This window comes from Pomacea canaliculata, linkage group LG2, assembly GCF_003073045.1.
Source record: "Pomacea canaliculata isolate SZHN2017 linkage group LG2, ASM307304v1, whole genome shotgun sequence".
NCBI lineage: Eukaryota > Metazoa > Mollusca > Gastropoda > Architaenioglossa > Ampullariidae > Pomacea > Pomacea canaliculata.
The window spans coordinates 32,759,242-32,785,604 of NC_037591.1; the positions used below are offsets into that span (position 1 = coordinate 32,759,242).

The 26,363-nt window shown below is 38.4% G+C and overlaps 1 protein-coding gene and 2 non-coding genes across 3 annotated transcripts; all 3 read right to left on the bottom strand.

Moving 5' to 3' along the window:
* Positions 1-37: 37 nt before the first annotated feature.
* Positions 38-25,982, bottom strand: LOC112555831 (protein ELYS-like). Its single transcript, XM_025224366.1, has 40 exons — positions 25,843-25,982; positions 24,728-24,844; positions 23,682-23,938; positions 22,710-22,839; positions 22,113-22,271; positions 21,732-21,803; positions 21,420-21,528; positions 21,146-21,271; positions 20,589-20,673; positions 20,249-20,414; positions 19,799-19,937; positions 19,541-19,634; positions 19,265-19,358; positions 19,002-19,063; positions 18,030-18,155; positions 17,771-17,861; positions 17,418-17,507; positions 17,003-17,143; positions 15,896-16,000; positions 15,419-15,509; positions 15,114-15,234; positions 14,836-14,946; positions 13,968-14,069; positions 13,551-13,741; positions 11,746-11,840; positions 11,267-11,448; positions 10,774-10,921; positions 10,301-10,532; positions 9,430-9,504; positions 9,074-9,196; positions 8,580-8,740; positions 7,138-7,351; positions 5,854-6,011; positions 5,088-5,581; positions 4,345-4,722; positions 3,421-4,222; positions 2,684-2,848; positions 1,551-1,613; positions 1,028-1,295; positions 38-731 (listed from the first exon to the last, which is right to left on the bottom strand). Exons 1-40 carry the CDS (start codon positions 25,868-25,870, stop codon positions 527-529), a joined length of 6,570 nt encoding a protein of 2,189 aa, XP_025080151.1. The 5' UTR covers positions 25,871-25,982; the 3' UTR covers positions 38-526.
* LOC112558428 lies at positions 8,112-8,481 on the bottom strand. Its single transcript, XR_003098164.1, has one exon. It is a non-coding gene; the product is annotated as a small nucleolar RNA U85 (small nucleolar RNA).
* Positions 18,379-18,749, bottom strand: LOC112558427. The gene has a single exon (XR_003098163.1). It is a non-coding gene; the product is annotated as a small nucleolar RNA U85 (small nucleolar RNA).
* Positions 25,983-26,363: the final 381 nt, after the last annotated feature.

Consider the following 26,363-nt stretch of genomic DNA (forward strand, 5'->3'; position numbering starts at 1 on the left):
GTGCCTTACAATTGCAGTGACTGAACAAAAAGTTCAATACTCACCCAATTCGTTTATTAACAGTATACATGCCAGCAATCTTTCAGTACTTCGTCAAACATTTTAACTTGACACTGTTTGCAGAGTTGTCCTAAACATCCTGATAAATTTCCCTTTATTGGCTTACAGAAAAGAACAACATTACTCTTTTAGTAAACTCAGGTTTACAAATTCCAGTGTGATTCTGATTATCTACAATAGCAAAAATTTAAAAATCTTCCAAACCTACTAAGTTAAAAAAAAATTGTTTTCTCTGAAGCCATGTAAAAATAGTTTACATGAGAAACTCCAGGAAGAAGTATGGACAGGTTTCATACATGGCCACCAAAAAGCTCAAGCTCTGCGAAGAAACAACAGTCATCATCCTCCCTCTCAACTTTCTCACACACAAACATGCGTGTGCACCCACACACACACCTGAAAACAGGTGCAAATTAAAATTTAACACGCGTTCAACATGCACAGAGCTACACTTTCAAAACAACTATTACCAAAGCTCAACCTTGCGTCTTTTACGTAACCGACCAAGAACTGCTCTTTTAGCTGATCGACCTCGGCCACCTACTACCATTGAAGGTTGTTTCTTCGTGCCAGTGGCTGGTTCAATGTCAGCCTCTGTGCCAGGTGACAGGAGCAAGATGGGGCTGTCTGAAGGAGAAGCAGATGGCACCGCAATGGTCTTGCTCTTTTTTCTGTTAAAAATAGATTATAAAATGTTGTGGTCAGCCTTTACATTCTTTGAATCTTGAAACATCTACAACAGAAAATTTCATTGCATACTAAAAAAGAAATTTTAATAAATTTTGATAAAGACCCCAAAGCCTACTAAAAAATTAGACACTTGAAGTGACGTAACAGCCCAATAGTACTTTTAAAAATAAATTAAGAACTTGAAATACCAGCTTAAAACTTCTGGTCACATTTCTTGCGCCCCTGAACACAGTGTCAAAGAACAGTTCTAGTCTAAATTAAATGTGAAGAAAAAGACCTGAGCTTTATTTTTTCTCTCTTTTTTCGGGTACTGGCTTCAGTGAAATGACTCTCAGTAGTGGATGCACTGGGTTTCAGCAAAGGTTGTTCATCATCAGGTAAGGTCCCAGGCAATGTTTCTGAGAGGGGAGCTGCATGTGAAACTGAAGACAGCTGATCCAGGTGTCTAGTTGACCGAGTAATGGGTGCTGAGAACGTGAAGGTCAGCACGTCTGAATCGGCCGCCATGCCTGGAACTTCTGCTGCAACCTCCAAGGTTTTGTCACCTGCATTTATAAACAAGCGAGTATACTAATCTACAGCAGTTGTGCTTCAGCATTATTTTTAGCTCCTATTGTCTGGACAACCAGATACAATCTATTTACTGCACTGTCACTAACAATCGCACCCACAACATGCACACAAAGTAACTGCACTTGAGCATGTGTGTTGAAAGTGTGCATATATATATATACAAAGCGACACACTTTCATAAAGCATTCCCTCAATAGGTGGAGTGTGCTTTCACACATTTGCTATACCTGCATGAAGATTAGGAACAGGAGTAGGTGCTGCAAACTCAAATTCAGTAATGTCTGTTTCCCCTGTAATGAAATCAATTTCTGAATGTCAGCCATTAAAAAGTCTTTTTTTTTCCATGTCTAAAATAACAGGAAAACTACAGCAAAATAGAAATTAAAGCGTAAGAAGCTAAGTTTATTAGGCAGACAAAGATAACGCAAAGCAGTTTTGGTGGTTTTTTCCTGTTTTGTTTTGGTCAATTTGTGCGGAGCCTGAAATGGTGCAGGTGTGGTTTAACATGTTCATATCATATTGCTCCCTAGACAAATCAGTTTGCTTTAATTTGTTGCTGTCTGCAATCTTTCTGGGTTTTTTTTTTTTAAAATGTGCTTGACTTGTTTATAAAAATGTCCCTTCTAAAATAGTAATGACATTACACTCAAAGTATGGCAGTTTTGTGCCATAATTATGCTTTCATATGATCAAAGATATTTATAAAGATATCCTTTCTCTCTCACGCACACACACAGCTTGCAAATTTTCTGAGTTCTATTGGTTAGATGGTTACTAAAAGTAGATGTTTTTGCCAGTGTAAATTTAGTTCTCACAAACAACAAGCATAAAGGACAGCACAATCAAGATCATGATCATGTCACCATGTTTGTCCAGCCCCACCTTAACTCTTCCCTTACAGTTCACACATGTGAATGCGAACGTCTTCATCGCTCTAGAGCTCAATTGTGTCGATACACCAATATTAAATAAGTTATGGTCGAAATCAAATTCTTCCATTTTAAAATCCACAAATTTTTATCATACTTCAAAAAACAGAAAGATGGTTTTAAAAAAATACACCACAAACCTGTTATAAACATTTAAGATGTTGGACTAACCAGTTAATACGGATACAAAATTTAAAAAAAAAAAAAAAAAAAAAAAAAAGTGCACAGCTTTAAATCAGAATGTGGATTTACTCTTCTTAATCTGAACCTTAAGTCGACTGTGTAGGCCTTTTAATTTGAATCTGAATGGCTTTTATCAAACACACAAACGAAGCTGATTGTTAACATTATAAATAAGCAATTCTTTAACAACTGCAAAACTTTCGGTGCAGCTCTTGCAGGAATGTGGCAAATGTTTTGTAAGGACATACCTGATGGTTCTGCCTTCGTTTCCTCTTCCTCTCTGCCAATACTGGGCACTCGTCCTCTTGTCCGAGGAGTTTTATTCCTTCTCTGAGGTTCTCTAGTTTCTGATGCTGGTCCTGGTATTAATTCAATGGTGCTGCTTAGTGCTGGCAAGAGTGTTGAGTCTTCTGCTGGGGAAGGTAATGATATTTATCACGAAATGAAAGTAATGAAAGAACAAATATATTTCATGCAATGACACCTTTAGAATCTGTTGTTTGAACAAAACTGACTACACATAGTCATATCTCATTAGTTTATAGGCTTTAAGTGCCTCTACTCATAATCCAACAGTACAACAGGAAGAAGTCAATTCTTTTCTCTATCCCTGTACCTAAGAGCATACTCCTTAGGAGCATGAGCATGCTTTACAAATTTTGCATTTATTACTACAGTCGGACCTCGATAAGTCGACCTTCCCTAAGTCGAAAACCTCCCTATATCGAATTAATTGTTAGTTCCCGGACAAATACCTGTGCCTATTACGCCATTTTCCCTAACTCGAAAACTCCATTAAGTTGAATTTTTTCCGGGTCCCTTTGAGTTCGACTTATCGAGGTCCAACTGTATTACTTTTGTAGAAAATATTAGCATGCAAACCTCTTCATAGATGGAAAAAATCCGACCACTTATCCAACTGCTAAACTCCCCCACCTCCTTAAAAAAAGAAAGGGAAAGCAATGCCAAAAAACGTTTTCCCCAACTTTAGGAAGGTCATCCTTTTTTTGTCTGCGTGAACTGCGTACTTGTTCAGTGACAGCTGCAAGTTCTTTAGTTGTTTCATCCATTGTAGTATCCTTCTTCTTAATGCGGGTTATCTGTCGGCTAGGTGATAATTCGGGGGTCTTGGATCTCTCACGTAAAGATCGACGAGATGGTGTGCTTGGAGGAGATATAGTTTTCAAGCTTTCAGAGACTATGCCCTCTCTGGTCGTTGACGATCGTGTCAATGGACGACCTGGAGAAGCAGGAACAGATTCAGTCGAATCTGCAGAAGATGCACGTTCTCGTGCTAACGAACTCCTAGTAGCTCTGCGGATGGGATATTCCCCTTCTTCTGCTTCAGGACTGCCAACCTCACTCTTATTCTCACTTTGCCTTCTCCTTCGACTTGGAGAAGGTTTGGGCAGGACACGAGTAAGCTCTGGTGTCTTTGAGCGGCGATTTGAGCGCCTCACTGGTGTGACAGGTTCAACATTAATGGGTCGCAGTTCTGGAGTCTTTGACCGTGATCGTAAATTTCTGCTTGGAGATGATGGCACAAATGCTTCTTCCTCCTGTAGGGCACCTGAGGTTGCAGCTAGTGGCTCAACAATGTCCATGCCTCTCTCTAAGCTACCGGTCACTGGCCTTTCAGAGGCTGCACTGACAGTCACAGTTGTTGGAATAGTCCTCACTGGTGTTGTGTGTCGAGTTGAACGACGAGATGGAGAAAGTGAAGCACTAACCAGCGGAACCAGCATATCACCAGAGCTATCAGTCTGGATAGTGAGCTGAGAGTCCTTCTGCAAAGAAAACCAACAGGAAGTAAATTTCCCTGTGAGGCAAAAGACTAAAATGCTATCAAATAAAGAAAAAAGGTTAAAGCAAAAGATAAAGACTATAATATTGTGAGGATGCTCAGTACCTTTGCCAGTGATGACTTGGAAGCTCTTCGTGTCCTTTCCGGTGTAGCAGTCTTCAGATTTTGCTGAGATGCCTTGCATGGCGGTGAAGGACTTCTGGACCTGTTGTCATTTACATTACCATCATCACCAGCCTCCAGCAGTAATGATGGTATCTCTGTCTCACCTTCTCTGTCAACAGATATCCTTCGTTGCTTAGCAGGAGATGGCTGTGGGTCCTCTTTCTGCAGAATGGGCATGGTGGACTCCTTTATGGACGACTTAGTCTGCCTGAGTCTTGTAGAGAAGGAAGAAGAGGATTTTATGGCTTTTTTTGACCGATAGTTGTTCAGATGTGCTTCTCTGAGGAGACAGCATGATTGGCGTTGGGGGATCCACATCTATTGAATCAATGATTCTCATGATTTTTGTGTACTCGCCTTCATCCTCGTCTGCTCCTCCATCCACATTTGGTTCTTCAGATTCACCAGCATCTTCACACAGCTTTTTTGTTTCTAGTTCACTGCATATGGGCACAGCCCTTTCTTGGCCTACTTCACACTCTATATCTGGCACCAACTCCTGACAACCAGTTGAATCGATGATCAGTGTTGTCTTGGCAACTTCCCTTGTAAGATGCCTTGATCGTGAGACTATGCTGATTTCAATCTCTTCATGATGATGATGATGATGTGAACTGTGCAAAGTTCTGTCTTCTTGTGCTGACACTTCAAACACTTTTTCCTCAGTAAATACATCCTGCTCACTTGATGATCCTCTGAGATGAGGATCCAGACAATGGGGACAACCTTGCTGACTCCATTTCACCCCCTTTATCTCTTTCTTCCCCAAGAGTACTTGGCCCCAATTCTGTGAAAGCATCTCCCTTTCCTTTGCAAGCCTCTTCTTGGCTTTCTTCCATGGCAACATGTTCCTCTGCAGGTTCCTTTGTTACATTAACACTACAAGCAGACTGAGGCCTTGTAACAGTTGATTTTGGAGGCGACGCTTGAGAATGTTTTACCTGAGGAAAAATTCCAGCACTGATCTGCTCTTCTACAGGCCTGTTCCTGTCACTTTCACGGACTGCTGAATCTAATGCACAGCTGGAGTCTTGCATGTCAACGTCATAATCTATCACTTCTTTGATGGCCTCATCTTCCTCTGACTCAAGACACTGATGATCATCAGCAGGACCTGAATCAGGGACGGTGATGGGTGAAATGGAAAATTCACTGTCAGATTTGGTGAGTTCTGCTACTGAAAAAAGAAATAATCATTTGAACAACACAAACACTGACTTAAACTGCCTTACAGCTTTATGCTAATATTTCTTTCTTGAAGCATGTCATCTCCATATCATTCATTACCCACTCACACAACTCCACAGTCATATTAATTTACAAGTACAAAAGTACAGAGCAAAAGAAGCAGGCTCCAAGTGCTCAAACTTTAACTTACTGAACTGTTAATATGTTTCCCAGTCTTAAAATACTTATAATTCACAGAAAAAGAAAAGATTTTTTTTCTACCTGCTGCTTTCCTTTGAAGGAAGTTGAAAGTAATTTCTTCATCAGTGCTTAGGTCTTCAGTTACAGCCATTTTCTCTTCAACCATATTATCTGGAGGGGATCTCAAAGGACGACGAACCAGCCCATCCGGAGAGCCATATGATGGGGAAACCTTCCTCCTGTAAGCATTAGTTATGTCACTAGATTTCACAAAAATAAACACTATATGCCTTTTCACACATACCCATATGTGAGCATTTTAAAATGATTTTTTAAGTGTGGATTAAGTGGGAGAGTTTTAAGAAAAGGAAAGGAGAGAGACTGGAGAGGTGATGTGGTGAGTGAGAGATTTTAAGACTTCGAGAGTGAATATAAAAACAAAGAAACTATGAAAAACATCTTTGCATAGATGTGAATATAAAAGCATCCATACTGTAATGTAATCATGCTGGTGGTTCACTTAAACTTTTGCAAATATACACCTTTAGATGAGGCATACAGGTATCTAGCTACACCTACTGTAACCCACATTAGTACACATAAGGTCAGATCCATGTAATAATATATACATAAATATCCTTAAAATACTATCCTTACTATATGCTTAGCATGTGACAACGAATTAGAACTAATTAAACATATTAATATATACATATTTATACATACATAAACATAAAACAAAAATTTATAATTAGCTGATGGAGTTTATCAAATTCATTGCACTATGTGTAAGTTGATAGACAACTTGTAATCCTGCGTCAGTTATCTGACGAGAAATGAAAAATAGGAAAGAGATGAAGTAGCGCCAAAGTTTGGAGGGAATGAATTTTTCCTGTACTCTAGTATATTGTGGACAACACAATAAAAAAAAGTAATTCAATTTCTTCCATATTCTTACAGAAGGGTCAATTTTGACTAATACTTGAGTCTGTTATATACCTTAATTTATGGCACTTTAGGGTAGTAACACCTAGACTGAATCTGACTATGGCATTTTGCATCCTATATGATTTAGATTCTGCAAATAGGAAGACTGGGAGAGACTGCTTTTACAACAATAAGGATAAAAGTGGTCACTGCTAGTTAGCCTCTCACTGATGTGGAGGAGGAAAAAGATAAATCCACGACAAAATGTTGGCTAAATCTAAAATTACCCGTTTCGATAGCATTTAAATATGTATCAGCATCTTGAGTGCAGAATCTAGAAGACAGCAGCAGTTTTCAACTCTGACCCACCACCACAACTCTTCACTCTAAAGAAAATCTTCAGTTCTAGGCTCAGTACTCAGGTATGAGAAAACATACATTTCAGGTTCTGCAAAGCGTAGATGTTTCGGCATATTTGGCTCAAGTGTCTTCTTCGTTTTGTCCAAGAATTCAGTGGGAGTTGCAGATGTTGACGATGGGGTAGATGCAGAAGAGATGCTTGAAGGAGTGGAGGAATTAGATGATCGACGCACAATTGCTCCAGAGAATGTTAGCTGCTTGTGTTGCGACTCTTTTGGCAAGAAGTTTATGGCTGCAAATTTTCACAAGCAAAACATTTAAACATTAACTGAGATGGGTAAATAACCACATGGCAAAAATGTCAGTTACATGTTATCAGACTTGCCTACTGTCTAGTACTAAATACAAAACATCACAGACTCAGCTTAAATGCAATGGTTAAAAATGATTCTTCATTAAGACAAAGAGATACATTTCATATAGGCAACCATCTCAAATACAGCTGAAAGCTGCTTTATGTGACCTTATTTACCAAGTCATTTAACCACAAATGGTCTCTCCTATCTATCCTCGCTGCCAATCATCTGTGACAGCCTGACCCTGAATCCCTGCACCCCAAGTCTGCTAGTCTACCCAAAGAAGATGACCTGTCCAAAACAAAGTGTGGCCACTCTTCATATTTCCTCCAAGATAAATCAGTAAATTGTGGTGGTTGAATAAGACTTAGCTATGATCATGCTGTATGTTCGGCCTTATAAGTGTCCATATAATAATCCATATAAACACCAAGACATTTGCATTTGTATCTACACTGTTAAAGCTTGTGGATACCATGATCCACATGTTACACCAGGGCTGGCTGCTTGCCGTAATATAGCCTTAGTTGCCGACATGGCGTGAACACCAATTCCCCCCCCCCCCCCCCACATGTTACACCATCTACCAACATGCTCTGATTTTCATATTGTTTTCTCTTTCACTGTCAACAGTAACAAATTATTATCTCTGTAAAAGAACATTATAAAAAAAAAACATTCATGAAGCAAGCTCCCTGCCATCAGATTACTAAAGAAACCATCATTAGCAACTGCAAGGCACCTTTGCAATTCCCTCCCACCCAAACCCCAATGACCTAACCCATCCCATTGGGCCTAATCCACCCTTGGCCTACACCTCTCCCAGTAAAATACAGTCTACCCCAGGACTGTGGCCACTCTTCACGTATCTTCCATGCTACAGTGCTAAAGCAATGCAAGACAGCTGTTAACAGAAGAGTTACCAATGCAACATGTTGTATGTCCGGCCTTACAATGTCTGCGTGATTCTCGACACAAACATCAAGATTTCAGACAATGATCTCTAGGAACTCTGGTTTTGTGCTTTGCCTGCAGTCACCTAAGATTTCATTTATCATCACTTGACAGGTTAAAGAGTTAGCAAATCATTGTAGACGGGATGAATGAATATAAAAATAAGAATTTCCCAAAGTACCTAGAAATATTAGTGAACTATAAACTCACTTTTTACTATTGTTGGGCTTGTGTGAAGTCGTGACACCTTTAGAATAGAATGTGGAGTGACAGCTTTTTGCAAAGAAATTGTAAATCCTGGTGTATTACGATGGTCTATTTTTGGTGTCTGCAGCAAGCTCATGCAGTCAGCTGTAAACACTTTTGACCTGCTGAAAGTATGATTTAACGGGAAAAATTAAACAAGAAACTTGAAAAGAGACTGACTGCAAGATTCATTTTAAAAAAGCCTCTACCCCATCAAGGGAATAAATCAAACCCCAAAGAAACAATATTTTAAGTGTCTGTTTATTAGATTCTACATCTTTACTGAACTACTTTTTTGCATATTATGGTGAAGGAATTAAGCACATTTGACTGCTCATTGCACTATAAGATTGTAATAATATAGCTTTACGGCTGTATATATTAAACCATTTTTCTACATGTTCAAATCTTTTAAGATACACTATAGTGAAATAAAATGTCAGGTTCATTTGACTCACCTGAAGGATGTATGACCGGTGGATGTAGGGATAAGTGGAGATCCTGGTGAAGATATGTTAGAGAGAGGGAAGTGTGGTGTCAAAGCTGACTTTATGGAGGGATAAACAACTGTACCTGTCAGACTGTAAAAATAAATAAAATGCATATTCTCACCTCTCATAAATATAAAAAAGTAGACAGGCCCTGACATTCATGTTTATGTGACCCACTGCGTTATTAAAACCTGAAAACCTTTTCTGAAAGACTCTTTCACTTATCCATAGATATGATAGATAGAATAAAAGAAAAATGAAGATATGAAATAGAAAGAAGCAAGGCTTATTTTGTCAGTAATTGCATCAAAATACAGACATACCTGAGTCGGCTCCTACTCCGTGTGTTTCGAGGTGTGCACAGAAACGGACCCGGATTATCTATGCCTTGGTTGTTACTGCAACAAGAACAGTGACCAACATAACCAACTGTGTGCTGGAATAACAAATACCCCTCTTCTTTCTTACTCTTCGCCGCACTGAATAGACTGTTCTGTACATGAATCTTTATCTGAAACAAATTCTGAGATGGGCAGGAGTGAAAGAAAAAAGAGTGAAATGAAAACTAAAGGAGAAGATGAGACAAAACAGTGAGAGTAGCAAATTGGAGAACAATAAGCTGATAATTGTACACTGATGACTAGACACAGTGACAAACAGGAGAACAATAAACTGATGGCTGTAAGCTGGTGACTAGATATGGTGAGAAGCATACAGAGAGGAGAAGTATGAAAACAAAAAGAAATATAAACAAGAAAATTTAAAAATGAAACTCATGTCAAACATACTGCCGTATAATATGCCAGTACCCACATATGGTTTTATCTTTCTCAGAGAAAAGGGAGGGGTGGGGGAAATTGGTGTTTTACGCAAAGCCAGCAACTAAGACTATATCCAGCAAGGCAGTCAGCCCTGCAAACAGATGCCACATGCAAAGAAAGAACAGCGTGCCTCAGATGACAGCTGAATTCAAGACAGCCAACCTTCACTAAATTGGTGATAGGCGCTCACTGCTGCACCAAGAAAGGAAGGAGAGGGGCGAGTGCTAAAGTGTGTGTGCATGCATGCTTCCAAGCACTTACCAGGGCACACATGATAACTCTTTATAGTTTTGTCAAACTGGATTGGGACTGCAAAATTAAAAACTCACTTGGGCTATAGATAAGCAAAAAAACTATTAAGGGTCACACTAACTTGTCTAGTGCTCTGTCTCTCTGATGAAGACTTTCTTCTATCACAGGCTCAGAATCTGCTTGCATCTCTAATCTTCCATCTTGATTGTCTCCTAGTCTTCTTCTTCCACACTCACTTGCTGCTTCTGCCTCTGCAACTTTGTCCATGACTGCCATAATGAGTGCTGACTGAGAGTTGACTCGCCGCTCAACTGTCTTGGTCACTGCAGTTGACAGTGGCTTTGGTCGAGGCACTGAAACAAAGGCCATAGAAAAATTTGAAACGCCTAATTCTGAAAGTCTACAAAAATCATGACATTTCAAAATGTTTTGTCATTAATCTGATCTGCTGTAAATTTTAAGTTCAAGGTTCAATAGCAATATTATTCCATTATTACTAGTCTCCCATGATATGGACATATTTACTTGAAAGTACACACAAAGAGAATTAATATTAAAACAAAGTTTTAACTTAAAGCCAAGCTCATGTCTCACCTTCAACTCTTTGTGTGACAGAAAGGGTGGATGAACTGAATGGTTTATTGATGAGACACTGCTGAGCTGCAGGCAGCGCATGTCTGAATCCCTCTACAATCACATTCCGAGTTTTGGCTCGCTGGCGTGATTTAGCACTGAAGTCCATCTAAATATAACCACAATGTCTCTCAGTTTGTTTATAACATCACATCATTCTCAAAAACTTAAATCCAACTGACAAGTAACCAGGTCTGTTTTGATTCTATATTATGTGACACAGCTAAAACTTGTAACTGGGGTACCAGCTAATAGTCTGCACTACACACAGCTTGATGACGAGCCTAATGTACTTAAAAATCAATATTTCAGACCTAAACTCAAGTTTTAAACAATTATTCCTTCTTTGCAAATGACAGCGAAAAGCCAGAAAGAGGACTGGACAAAGATTACCTGGAAACTTTTTCTAGAAATGACATACCCCTCCCTTAAACAAATGCAGGTAAAAACTCACAGTCACTCTGTGACGCAGATGATCATTGAGGCGGATAGCTGGCACATACTGTGCCCTCTGCAGTAGATGCAAGACCAGCAGCTCTGCAGATGTGGGGTCAGCATCTTCAGATAGAAAGTTCTGAAGGTACTGTTCTTCTTGGTGTGACAGAGGCAGTCTAAAGAGATTCTCCATAAGTTTGTCTGGGAAATCAAAACATTACATAAGTGTCTACCTTCCTTGTTGTATGGTATGATACTCCTATAGTGGTCTAACACAGTTCTACAAAATTGTTGTTATAATTTGAATTTTAATTCAATAAAACATCTCCCCTAACCCCTTCACAAAACACGACCCTAAACCACCAACTTTTTCAGGAGAGAAAGTACATGAGAATAAATGTTTAAAAAGTGATTAGAGACAAATGACTGACCCTGTCCACTACTTATCCATCAATATGTGTACATGATTTTTTTTCTTCATCTTTGTAACAAGCTCACATTGTTTGCATGCTTGGAAGACATGCCGAAGCATCTCTTGCTGGTCATTGGCACCACAGGTCGATCGTACAAAGTCCAGAGCCTGCCACACCAACCTATGGACAGACAAAGGAAGTCAAAGAACTACTGGGGGGCCAAATTCTTTATAAAAGACTTGATAAAATTTGATGCAAGATATTTCCCCAAATCTAGGTTTAATCCCCCCCCCCTTCCTGATCTCAAGGTACAGGTCTAAAAAACATGCATAAAAAATTAGGTCAAAATTATCAAAATATGCCTAATTAAGGTAAAATTCTTATGCCTGCGTGACTTCAGCTTTATTAAGCATTGGATGGCATTTTATAACTCCGAAAAAATGAATTTATTGAAAAAATAGCAAAAAAAACTTTAAAAAAGGGGGCAAACATACAATATTTAGCTTCCCATTTTTTAAAATGAATAGCCTCCCTCGCCCTGTGCAAATAAAGAAAAAAAAAAAAAAAAAAAAAAAAAAAGGGGGGGGGGCAGATGGCCAAACTGTCATGGAAATGGACAAATATAAAAAGCACTGTGCAGACAAATATTTTTGGAAAATCAATTGGATACACCTAATCTTGTTTTGCTTTGCAAAAAAAGTGGTGATGGGAGAGCAGGGATGGTGGGGGGGGGAATTGGTATTCAACGCCGAGCCAGCAACTTAGGCACTATAAGAGCAATACAGCTAGCCCTGTGAACAGATGCCACATGCAGAGAAAGAACACTGCATCTGAACACAGGACAACAAATCTTCACTGTATTGTTGACAGGTGCCAACAAATTGCGCCACCAGGCCACCCAAAGTGGTGGGTACATTCATAGGGTTTCCAATAAAAAAAGATTGATCTTTGCACATGTCGATCTGTAATCTTAATTTTCTTCTTGTTGCCTGTGATGTACTGTTATGATTTGTTTTCAAACCAAGCAACTTACACATTTTAGAATAGTAACTTCAATCTCATTATGCTTAGTGACCATGCCAAACTTTCCACAGGATGAGGTTTTTACATGTAAACATATTCATCCCACTATCTATTGTTGACCCCCTCTGCATGGTGATGTATGTAGGTGTGCTTCTCGAAAACAGGAGGGGAGTATTCACCCAGATTTAGGGAATTGAAAGCTGAATGTTTGTTTGTGTCATGCCAACTGAAAGCTCTTATATCAAATCATTAGAAATAAATTTTGCAGGATATTTATATTTATGCATGTGCAAACCCATCCTTCACAGCTCACATGAAGTACAGAAGTGGCTCCACTATGATACCAGCATGTAACAAATCTGAGCATTGAGCTTGCTTTCTACTTGATAATTTAGAAGTTTTCAGTCACAATTCACTGTATCCTGTCAGGCTCATGTCTTCCGTATATCTGATTATATCCACATATTTGTAATCATCAAGAAGACATTGCCATTCATTTCATGAACAGTCCTATTACAACCTACACCCTTCCACAATACCTAAAAACAAAATTTATATCTGGCAAGATGAATTAAGTGCTCAATTTAACAATGGAATGGCCACCATAATTAAACTCAAATATATAGACATGATACTAAATATTAATATGTAGACCACCTTCTAATTAGCCTTCTCTTTTTGGTTAACAGCTATTAAACTGAAATCCAAAGAGCATTGATGTTAAACAGAGTTATGGTATAATAACCATTTTCAAGTTAGCTGACACCACCAAGACATGCATGAATAAAAGCACTACTCAAGAAACTGCTAGTTCCAAAAATAAACATAACAGAAAATAACTTATAAACAAAATTCTGTTTAACTAACCTGTCAGCAACCATGATAGTCAGTCTCATTTTGACATCTTCAGTTGTAAAGATAGGTGGAGTGCGCAGTGTCAGATACCGGGAGGCTGTATTGATCTCCCCTTGATACATTAAGCCTTGAAGAATGCAGTTGTGTTGCCATGAACCCAAGTCTTGCCGAGCCCTGGTGCCAAGGAGCTGTTTGAGTCCTTCCTGAATGTAAAGGAAATTAAAGCATCATGTTCAGCATCTGACTGAAGTGGAAATAAAGCATCAGGTTTAGAACCTGACTTAAAATGATCTTCTTGAAAATTATTTAGAGAAATCAACAAACTAAAGATAAAAAACACGAGGAGTCTGCAGTAAGGATAATGGTAGAAGTTAGACACTCAGGTAAAGGGAAACAGGCACATTTCTGAAAAAACTTATCAAGGCCTACCTCAGCATTCATGTGATCGATAAGCCAAAATCCATGGACTTGCTGAACTAGGCCCAAGGGTACATCAAAAGCCTTGGCAAACTGTGGTATCTTTTCTGCAAGCTTTGAAAGTAAATGAGAATGTTCAAAAATAAGTCTTTCGTTGATATCAGTTATTTCCCAGCAACATTTGTGAGAGAATGATCAGTGTTAAAAAACTGAAATATTAATTAATAACATACAAATAATAATAAAAAATGTGTGATTTACAGCATTATTTGCATAGACATGGACAGAATATGAAGAGCAAAGAAGAATCAACTATGCATACAAATAATAAAAGACAAACATAGAGTAAGGAAGGACAGTCATACAAAGGAAGACAAGCAAGTGGACTAGTAAGCTGACTATGATCGCAACTATATTGATTAGTGTAAGGAGTGATGCTCATGGAAAAGAGGTGTTTTAAAGAATTCAAAGGTGGTAGATGGCAGATACGGAAGGGAAGAGAGTTTCACTGATTTGCGGCACAGTACCTAAAAATCTAGTAAACCTATGTGCTTGTTCTGGTGATAGTGACAGAGTATGGTCATCAGACAAAAAGAAGAGTAATATTACAAATATTTGTGCATGTTTGTTTTTGTCTGCTTTAATTTTTTATTTGCTAGAAATTCTAAAGCACAGAAGCACAACTGCAAGCAACTTTACACTCGCCTTTCAAGTTATATTTTTAGTTTTTCCTACTTGCAGGACACTGTCTTTTATTGTTCACCTATTTATATATCTATGGGGTTTTTTGGGGTTTGGCACTGTACAAATATGGTAAGCACACTTAATTCTGACACTATACTATACAGGAAGATGCCATGAAGTGTACAAAATGTAGTACCTGTTCTTGGTTTCCGTGTGCAACAGCAGCCAGATCAAAAAGAAGATAAAGAATGATGGCATGTTTAATATTTTCATCCACACTGTCCAGGAGGTACGTTGCTAAGGCCACCTGGAATCAGCAAAAGTTGACCCCATATGTCCTTTATTACAAACACCACCATTGAGGTAAATAGTAAATCACAAACATTTCTGCCAGTCTTTAAATTTTCAGCCCACTAAACTTTCTCCCCTTTATTCTTTTTAAAATTTATGCTGAAACAAATGTTATATACTTACACGCAAACTAGGTGGTGGATACTGTCCTGTACCACCCTCACTTCGCCACAACTGGGACACTGCATCTCCAGCATTGTGAATGAGGGCATCAATCAAAATAACCTTGTGGGACTCAATAGAGCTGTGAAAAATCAAAACCATACATACAAGTAATTTCATCTCACCACAGCATGTTTGGTTTGGAACAATGTCTGTGCAGTTCAGTCATGTGACAATGACTGCAACTCTCTCAACAGTGTTGGTCTAAAACTTCTTTCAAGTCAATCAAATTGTCTCCCTTGTAAGTAATAACAAAGCATACCTGTCAAACTTTTGCAGCTGTGCCCGCCTGACCTAAACACTTGGTAAGTTCACTAGCTGGGTATATGTAGTGGGAAGGAAGAGGCCCTCCAGCTTCTAAACAAACACAAACGAACAAGGAATTCTAAACAGCTATCCCAATCAAAAGCCATTATAACACTGACACCTTTTTCAGTCATAATGCTGTCAAATCAAATTGTTCTACTTCTGATGAAGGGTAACTGATGTTTAAGTCAGTTTCTAGTGAAGAGTCTAGCCCTGCGATGGGAGTTTTACGTAGTTACCATTATTCCTGTTACTTCACTGACGACGGCCCAAGAAAGCATGGCAATTTGCAACTTCCAAGTTTCAAGTAGCTGATACTGCTTTTGATACAAGTAAAAACGGTTTACTTCTAAATACGTGGCACTAAGGTTGCCACCTTAACTTTCCCCAAGAAATAATCGAGTAATTAACTTAAAAAAATTAAACTTAGCACTGACCTTCATATTCTGGCAGCAGAGAGCTATGGATAAACCATATGACCACTTTTAGATGTTGCAGAAGAAGGGAAACCACCTGCATCCGGCACTTTAACTCCTCTTCACCTAATGAAATCAAATATTGATTTAAACACCCCAGTTAGATATGATCCAGGCATATGTAAAACAGACTGTAAGACTGCACAATTTTATGAAACCTGAGGTACTGAACGACCAGTTTGCAAGAAGTCAGAAAACTTAAACCTACCACCACTGTGGTCACATTTATAAGACCTAGACCAATTTTGTCATCATTTTGCACTTGGAAAGAAAGTTTTTGTAGGATAACCCAAAATAAAGCAGCACAGGCCAGCCACACAGCATACAAATTTAACCAGCAATATTTTCGGTAAATATAAAAGGAAGGGGTCAAGAGAGCAGTCTAAAGGGAAGGCAGTGACTGGCTTTCACATCTACAGCACCTGTATTTTATTAACTGTTATAAGGTTTTGAGAGAGTCCAGCACATTAGGTTGTGAACTCTTTGTGAAAATTTAAATTGAAGAGGGACTTTGTTCAAGTCATTGGAGCAATGTACAAGAACTCAATGAGTGCCATACTACAGGATACTTAAATGGGAACTTTCTTTTATGCAACAGTGGGTGTGTATCAAGGAAACCCCCTGAAATGGTCACCAGTACTGTCTACATTTCTTTAGAGAACATCAGAGTAGAAACTCTTCATGACTATCACATCTCCACTTCCATTGATGAGCAGCCCAACTGCATCATGCACTTTGCAGATGACATTGTTCTGACGACAAGCACTAACAGCAAAGAGCTTTACTGACACAATGAGAGCTTGAATACAAATGGAGAAGGAGAAGTTGGAGGAAATTGGTGTTTTATGCTGACAGCCACTAATGTTATTTCAGGGCAAGGCAGCCAGTCCTGTAAACAGATGTTGCATGCAGAGAAAGAACAGCGTGCCTAAGACGTGAGCTGAACCCAGAACAGCTAACCTTCACTGCATTGGTGACAGGCAGATAGAAGAATGAAGTGCAAAATCATGATCAATGGCAAGGAGAGAGACTTGAAAAAAAAAAAAAACTTCTACCACCAGATCATACCTTGTTCTGTTATTGGTGAGGACTGAGTAAGCATTACTCGAAGTATGGTGCGCAGATGGGCTAAAGAGGAAGCAGAAGATTCCAACACTTGCATCATGCGCTGGTCTACAGGTGTCCCAGACCAATCATACAAAGGTTGGCCTACACACATAATTACAATCACATCAAAAAGCAACAAAGTGCATAACCATCATCTTCACCAGTATCAAATTTTCAAGTAGTACAAAATGCACAAACTACTTACGATAAAATTTTCTATGATCTGTAGCATGTGATAAAGATGTGACTATCAACTAAAGATCAATGTTGTGGATAAAATAATGTGCAATATTTACAAAATATACAAAACTATACTTATGAGCTTTTGGAACTTCAAACCATGAACTTAAATTTCATTTTCTCCTTGCACACTTACTTGTCAGGTCAATTTGTTGCTTCAGGGCCATCACTCTTTCCCATGTCCATACTAGCAAAAATTGAAGTGTACAGCCTTGATGAATGAACTCTGCAAATAAATCAAACCACAAAAGACGTTATCTATACAGACTGGTCTTAACAGACAGTTTAGATCAAGGCTTATAAATATTAGTCACAACACATAAAGGATGTGGTTTAAGCCTTTTTGTATCCTATTTAAACAAGGCCCTTGAATTCGAGTGAAAAATGGACCCAATGAAAACACAAAACACAACACTGCTAATTCTTGCAAACCTGTAATGATTAAACGGACACTGCATGCTCCATCAAAGAAGTTCAGGTAACACTCACCCCCATCTGCCCAGCTGCGCACGCAGTTTGTAATAAAGCGAACCCTGTCGTGCTCCAAAGCCATTGTCAGAATGGCTTTTCTCTGACACTCCTGAGAGGAACCACAATAAACATAGCTTATTAAAGAAATACAGGAACATAAGCTGTCTCTATCTATAACAAACATGGACTGAGACATGTTTTTCAAATGCAGCAGGAACTGCTGTTTACTAGCCTCTAGCATTTTAAATGGCGAAGCTGTTGGCCATAAGTCAATTACCTCTATTGATGTCGAGGGAGGAATATCTGTTGACCGTGGCAGCAGACCCACCTGCACACAGCAGTGATACACATCTGCGGGCTGAAGCAAAGATAGAGGTCCACTTGCTTCTAGATCAGCTAAAACCTGTGCTCAGACCAAAAAAGGTGTAGATGTGACCACAAGAGAAACTGAAACATCAATCTAAGAAGTGATACAACAATCAGATTATGGTAATGATAAATAGAAATGTGTGGTTAATTCTTAAGAGGTGTATCGTTGGTTGTTTGCTACACCAAGAAGCAGTCACCGATAGTAACATGACCATTATAAAGCACTTTATAGAAAAATATTCAAGCTGCAAGCTCCCTGCCATCAGATTACTAAAGAAACCATCATTAGCAACTGCAAGGCACCTTTGCAATTCCCTCCCACCCAAAGCCCAATGACCTAACCCATCCCATTGGGCCTAATCCACCCTTGGCCTACACCTCTCCCAGTAAAATATAGTCTACCCCAGGACTGTGGCCACTCTTCACGTATCTTCCATGCTACAGTGCTAAAGCAATGCAAGACAGCTAATAACAGAAGAGTTACCAATGCAACATGTTGTATGTCCGGCCTTACAATGTCTGCGTGATTCTCGACACAAACATCAAGATTTCAGACAATGATCTCTAGGTAACTCTGGTTTTGTGATTTGCCTGCAGTCACCTAAGATTTCATTTATCATCACTTGGCAGGTTAAAGAGCCAGCCAAAAATGCACGTTGAGGGGTGTAAACATTTTCTAAGGGTTGCATGTTTCAATCCTACGCACTCGATCGTCTTGCCATAACCAAGAGAAAGGTATGACCCCACTCTTTCAATTATCCAAAATATCAAAGAGGAAGTTAATAAGCACAATAAAGAAACTATATAATGCATCATCAGGAAAAAAATCTAAAACAAAAACAGAAAAAATCTGCCCTTTCAAAATAAAGAACACTGGTACCTGTCTCTGAATTCCCAGGAAAGAGAGTGTCATTAAGCCATTAGTGAAGATGCACAGAGTATCTGTACGGGGAAGAAAAACATAAATAAAATGCATTAAAAAGCAAAATTAACACAAGAGTGAAACAGCCATTCTTGTGTCTGCAAAAATTAAACCCCAACAAAACAGAATCATGCTTTTACTTAACTGTCCAATGGGACTGGGCACACTGTAATCTCTGCACCTCACAATTACTCACTGAAAGAGATGAGAAGTACACTTACCAAATGCCAAAGAAGATGGATAAAAATGTTGTTCTGGAGGCATGGGAGAGTTGTTGATGAAACGTAGAAGAGAATTAGGTTTAACCTGTATATCCTACATGTCAACATAGAAACAGAGAGAAATATAAGACACATACTTGCCATGGTATTTCCATCTATCTGCTTAATTCTATTTAGACAATATGACACATATGCACACTTCAAAGATGAAATGAAGTACTCTTTTCAACACATCCAGGTGCCAAAATAGGCACCAGATTAGAAAAGAAAACTTACCACCAAGATTCCATGTTCATCCCTGTGCACAAAATCTGTCAATCGATACACAGCAAAGAATGGACACAATTCCTGGCCTCCAATGCTAACATACCTGCAGATATAGGTAAACATCAACAATACATAACCTCTGATGAACAATCTGAATTTCCTCATCTTTCAAAAATACTTAAAATAAAAGAAAAATGAAAGGAAATCTGTGGCATGAATACCCAAAACTTTAAGGACATGAATGTTACCATCTAGCAGCATTCTTACTTGATCCTGGATGGCATCTGTGCATGGTACCACCGATTCATATCAAATATGGACAAGAAGACATCGGTTGAGCTGCCTGGCCTTGAGTCCTGAGCTTCCCACACAAACACACAGAGGCTCAGGTCTTGTACAAGAGACCCTGAAACAGTTTTACCCAACTGTGTGTAGATATAGGATTTTCCACATACGAACTGTACAAATGGGTGCCAGAATATAATTTTTGATGTCCCACCGACAGAAATTAGAATGTACTCCACGAAAGTCTGTCCCTGCCACTCTTCGACAAGAATTTTTCTAACTACAGAACCAATACATTTGAATGAAAGGAAAATATAATAAAAAAGCATATCAGGAATGCAGTAGATGCACTGCTAAAACCATCATATAACTAAATTTTTTATGGCAATATGCACACTATGTGCTGCAGGCAAAGATGAATTAAAAACACACCATCTTCAAAGGAGTCATTCATGCTCAGGATGGAAGGTGGATGATAGCTGTGGTCAGTGATGGTATAGGCTGCCAGCAGCTGGCTTGTCCAAGTTGTTGTGTTGCGACTGTTGTAAGGATCTGAAGTCAGGATGTGTTCAATGCGCAAAACAATGGATGTCAGCTCCTGGTTACAGACAGCAAAAGAAACACCAGACTTTTAATAAAGAAAAACAAGGATGCCTGTAAAAAGTAGCACCAGTATGCTCCTGATAGTAAAAATAAAAATATTTGTCTTAGTTTAATGAAAAAGACCACAGACTAACCCACACAAATTCAAGTGCTTTCTGCGATGTCTTACCTGATAGAAATTGCCATAGTTGGCATAGAAATATTTTTGGGCATAGCACATCTGATATAGGCTTACACTGCAAAGTGATTCCTGTCTGAAAGTAAAAAACTGAAATTAAGCCACAAAGAAATGCTTAAGAAAAATGCAAAAGCACCCTCATCTGACCAAGCAATTTCAACACATCATCAATTTGAAAATATACAATTACATTAAAATGCGCATTAGTAAGACATGAAGTTGCACATGCACACTGTCATCATATTTAAAAGCCATCCAGTCTTATGAATTATATATAAAATCATATTTTTTTCCACAACCAGCATTTGAAATAGCTTTCAACAAATAAAATTTTCTATTTCAGCAGCCCTCTTACACATTCATATACTTATCAGTCTTTTTTAAAAAACTTGGAAACCTTCTTCCCTTTATTTGCAAAATTCTGAAGCCAATCTGCAAACTTACAAACATTTACATAAGCATCAAGCCATTTACTCCACCTTTCACCACAGGTATCATTCATAACCTCCTATATATTCACATCATGGCCACAATGTTACCCCTCTTACTTCTGCTCGCTGAGTCGGTCATCCCTGCCAACCCAAAGGTAGGCAAAATTTTTGGGGTCATTTTCAGGCTCCTGATACACAAAATATGCTACTGGTAAGTCATCAGGCTCAATAGCACTTGAATATCTGGAAGGGGAAGAAAAATCCAAAAGTTAACAATGCTTTACTCTTGTTTACAAAAACAGCAAATGTTAAAATAATAAAATAAGCTTTTTTTTATGACATGCACAGAGGCAAGCATGCATCAACCCAACAACAAATAAGTGGCACTTACTCAAGAGCAGGATTGTACAGTCTCCACAACTGAAAAGCACCAAAATTGTATCCAACAGCCAGAGTACCAATCTGAGGAATGTATTTGAGACAAGTCACCTGCACTTCATCTGTAATAGTCAAATGATAAATATTTATTCTCATGATATTATTTAAATTGATCCTTTCTACACACATCATCTGAAACATCAACAATACTTTCATCTACAAAGAGTTTTTTTAGCCTTCTCATTTCTTGTAAAGCCAGCCTTGGGCACTAATTACTCCAGCTCATAAAATTCAGACACCAATAGTCTATTTTACAGACATTTACCTTTGTCAAAGGACTGAAGAGTGTGTTGGTCTGGTCGTCTAAAGTGGAAGTAGTCTTCTGAATGTATCCCCTCTTTAAGATATACATATATATATATTAAAACATTCTTCTGGGATAAAAAGTAACAGGAAAACCGTGTGTAGCAATGAAGTTGACTGCTAATTGTCCAAATGGCTACTTTACTGTTTTGGTTATTACACATTTATAAGATAATTGAAATTTCATGATTCAAGCTTTAAAAAAATATGTCACTGACAAAATCCATTAAAATATTTTTATTAGTAACATAGAGCAGTGATAAAATTAACACTTTCTTACACTACGTGCATGGAGACATCAACAAAATTTGCCAAAACGCTGTAGTACCAATGATGCACTTACCTTCCACCCCTAACTGCAGAGCAAGGTGATGCCCACTATCAGCTGCGTGTTGCCTAATAAGATTTACTTCTCTCACACGTGGATCCAAGATGTGCAAGGTTAAAGGTGGAGCACATGGTAAAGAATGAGAACTTGGAATTGAGTCATCCATTCGCATATCTACACAAAAAGTCAAGAGCACCAGCTGTAATGACACATCCAATCCAAGTTTTTTCTTGTTTGTTGTTTTTTACAAACAGCTAAAAGTTATACTGCCTTAGTCATGCAAGTCATTAAGGACAAAATGGTGCTCAAAAGTTAAAAATCGACAATAGAATTTTCATTTCACCACAAAGCAAGAATCTCAAATTAAAAAATAAAAACCCTCATAATAATGGCAACACACATAAAGGCTACTGCAGTTGAAGTTAGATTATTGATGAAAAACTTCAATATGAGGTAAACTGAAAAGATACTAAGCTTAAGAAAGGACAAAATCACAAGTATCTATTTCACTGGTAATTATTTAGGAACTCTTAAACATCACACGACAGTGGCCAAGACCGAAATTTATGATGATGAAACAATAGGAAATTATTTAAAAATCAGGAAACTAACCAACAAGATAAACATAGCTGCCCTCTGTTCCGATGGCCACTATACCACAGAACTGTTGAAGCTGCTCACAGACAGCCCATCTGGGAACACCACTCCCTCCTTCTGTTAGCACAGGCTCCATAGATGTAATCTATAAAGACAGACATCTGACTAATAATGTCATGGAAAACAATCCTTTAAATCAGGGCGGGGACATCCAGCCAGCAAAATCATTTCATCTGGCCTGTCAAAAGCAGATTTCAGTAAATCTATAAGTTTTTTTAATAGCAACATAACTGTATTTTAAGTGAATAATAACACAAATTTTGAGATAAGCAAGGAACACCTATTACAGGATAGACAGGACACATACAAGTACAAGACAAAACAGTTATATGTTTTTCATGGATGATTTCGGAGAATTATGTATGCATATTACCTTCCCCCTAGCTGAAGTTGATGTCATCTGTTGATACGTGTAGCATTTTTTTACCATGTTGGCTCATACAATTATATAAAAAGATTGTCAATATTGCTATGTACCTTGGCGTACAGTTCAGGCCTGTAAATTTCCAACATTATCCTTTCATGGTTTTTAAAAGGATGAGTAAATGAAAATTCTTTTGCTGGTAACAATTTGATTTGGTTTATGAGTTTATTTGTGCACATGCAATCATGCCTGAGTTTGTAGCATGTGTGCAAACACTTTGTAAATACTACAAACTTCTCCACTGGGAAGAAGTCCGTGTGTTTGAAATAGTCTGTTAATGTACTTTCACCGCACAACCACAAACAAACTGTTAGGAAAAAACAGGTTTTGTTACCATATATTCTGTCTCCTCTAATAACTTTCTAATTAGAAATATTCTTTCTAGACCACACTGTAATCTGCAGACATTGTAAAATGACATAACAAAGTGTGTAATAATGTTATTAATGTATTGTTCCACATTAATGAAGGGGGAAAAAAGCTATTGTATATTCCTTTCTAACCTGTTGAGGAACTTCAACTGTTTTCACCACCATGGATGATCCAACATTCAGCAGGCAAATCAGTCCTTGCTGCACTGTTCTGTTACAGGCTATAAGTAACCATATGTGACCCTGACACTTATATTCTTTGACACACACAATAGATGCCCTGGGATCTTGCAAGAGCTGACTAATAGATAGAAAAGACACTCGTTGACCAGTGTGTGTGCTTGTTACTTCAAGTACAGCCCCTTGAAATATCCATGCAATTGTTCCATCTGCAACAAATGTCAAACTCTCATTACATGATGCAAAACTTATGAATAATTGTAACAAGTTTATCTGAAATATAGCATTATAAAGATTATTATTTCAAAGATTAGTATTTCAAAACAAAGAAAAAAGCCAAATATTTAAATGTTTGCTTAGTACAAACATGTACACTGTAATTTCTAAATGGTTTGATAAGTGGTTTATGCATATATCTTCAGCATCAAAGGTTACATCCCAGTTAACTGATCCAGTTCTGTCATTCATAAATACACAAAGCACCAGAAAAAGTGAATTGCATGACCTATAGTTTATCCTGTCTTGGTAAAAAAAAAATCTTTCCCACAGCACGAACAGATTGCCCTTCTAGAAACAGATTGCCCTATCTAGACATCTTTTTAAAAAGATTATAGATTTTACATACACATACTTAATACTTCTTTTGAATCATCTCAACATGTTAATCATATGAATCAATGAAAAACCCTTTGCGCAATAAAAGTCTCACTGATATTAGCGATAAATCTTCTTCTTAACAATACAGTATATAACTGACCTGTAATCGTTATGTAATTGTAAACTTATGGAATTCTGTAGTCAATTGTTCATGGTATAGAATTTGATTTTTCTCCTCTCCCACCCCCACCCCCCGCATGTCTTTGTTTTCTTATGTATACTAAACTAACTCAGAACATAAAACGAAAACTAATGTATAACTATCAGACTCTGTGATTTCGATCCTGACTATGACGAGAATTTAAACTGCCAACGAAGAATGATTTAAAAACATTACCAACCTTTTGACATTCCAGCATGTGCACTTGCAAATTCGCAACTGTCTAAGGCCCTCAGACAACATGTCTGAAAAGGGAGCAGGTCTGTTGCTCGATGGGGTAAAAGTCTCATTTTGGTACCTTCAGTAAAAATCCATGTGAAATCAAATTTTCTCAATGTCAGATATACTTACGATGCAAGGAAAAGCTTTACACGGCTAATTTATCATGAATATTAATAAAAACTTGCCACATATTTTGATGACTCATTAAATGTCTCGAAATTCAAGTTCTGAGTCTCTACTAAGACTACTTTATTTATACCTTTAAATGTTTTTGTGATGAAATAAATTGACGGCTTTCTAAAGTACCGCCATCTTCGTTACACGTGCCGAAAACAAGACTTCTGCGCAGGTTTGTGCACAGGAAACGGAATTCTGCTAGCTCTGAACTTCCGTCGGTCGATGTCTGCAAATTTCGCTGCTGCTTCTCCACTTTACTGTCTTTCCGCCACACCGAGCGAGTTTTAAATTAAGATAAGAACTTGTGTTGACTGCGAGAGTACACAATTGTACAGAGATAGTCACATGGATGTGGCACTCTCCGGGAAAAGTTCTTATACTTATAATGACTGAGCATTTTACTGCTCATTCATTTTTAAAATGTTTACTGGCAGTCAGAAAGGTAGAAAGCAGCAAGTAACAACACTTTTTTCAGGGTCATGTTTTTGTGAGAGCGGTGACCATCTCTCAGATTTCCCATTTTAATGACTTAAATTGGCACAGTCAGTGTGCTAGCTGCTTCTAAAAACTAGCGAACTGAACGACCCACGGGAGTGAAGACTACCATCTCTAACTTCATTATCAGAGACAGGCTTCAGTTGGAGAAAAGAAGAAGGGAGATTGGTATTTTACGCTGAGCCGGTGAGGCCATATCACGCCAAAGAAGCCAGTCCTGTAAACAGATGCCACATGTAGAGAAATAACAGCGTGTCCTAGACGAGATCTGAACCTAGAGCAGTACATGTAGTCCTCACTGTATTTGTGACAGCGGTAACCGCCGCGCTACCGGACCGCTCACGGAAAGAAAGAAGAGATACAGGAGGAGAAATTGATAGTCTACTGTTTCGTATACAGTACTTTCATAGAAGTCTGTAAATGGCTCCATTTATGACCAAAAATTTGCTGCGCCATTTCCCCATCTTTTTCTCCGTAGGTGGTATTTCGGCTGGAAGGGTTGAAGCAGTTAGTCATGACTTAGTTTTAGTGACGCTACGAAAAGTAAAATAGAAAAAGAGATTTCCTCGTCACGTCCTTTCGTCATTTTTCATACGCATTCGGCGGATTGCAGGTCAACACGAAAGCACAGCACCTGACATTCGTGCGATATCAGCGACACGACCTGACATCATGTGACCAAATTATCCTGGCACGAGTACAATGGCCTGAAATTCTCTCACACACACAATCGGGTCAATAGATGTACAGATAAAAAGACGGACAGAGGGGTGGGTGGAGTGGAAAAGAAGGTTTCGAGTGTTTTATGCCGAGTCAGCAACCGAAGCTACATGATAGCATGCTAGCACAACCCTTTAAACAAGTGGCACATTTACAGATACTATACGTTGTGCCGGAGGTGAGATTCGAACTCATCCCACAAT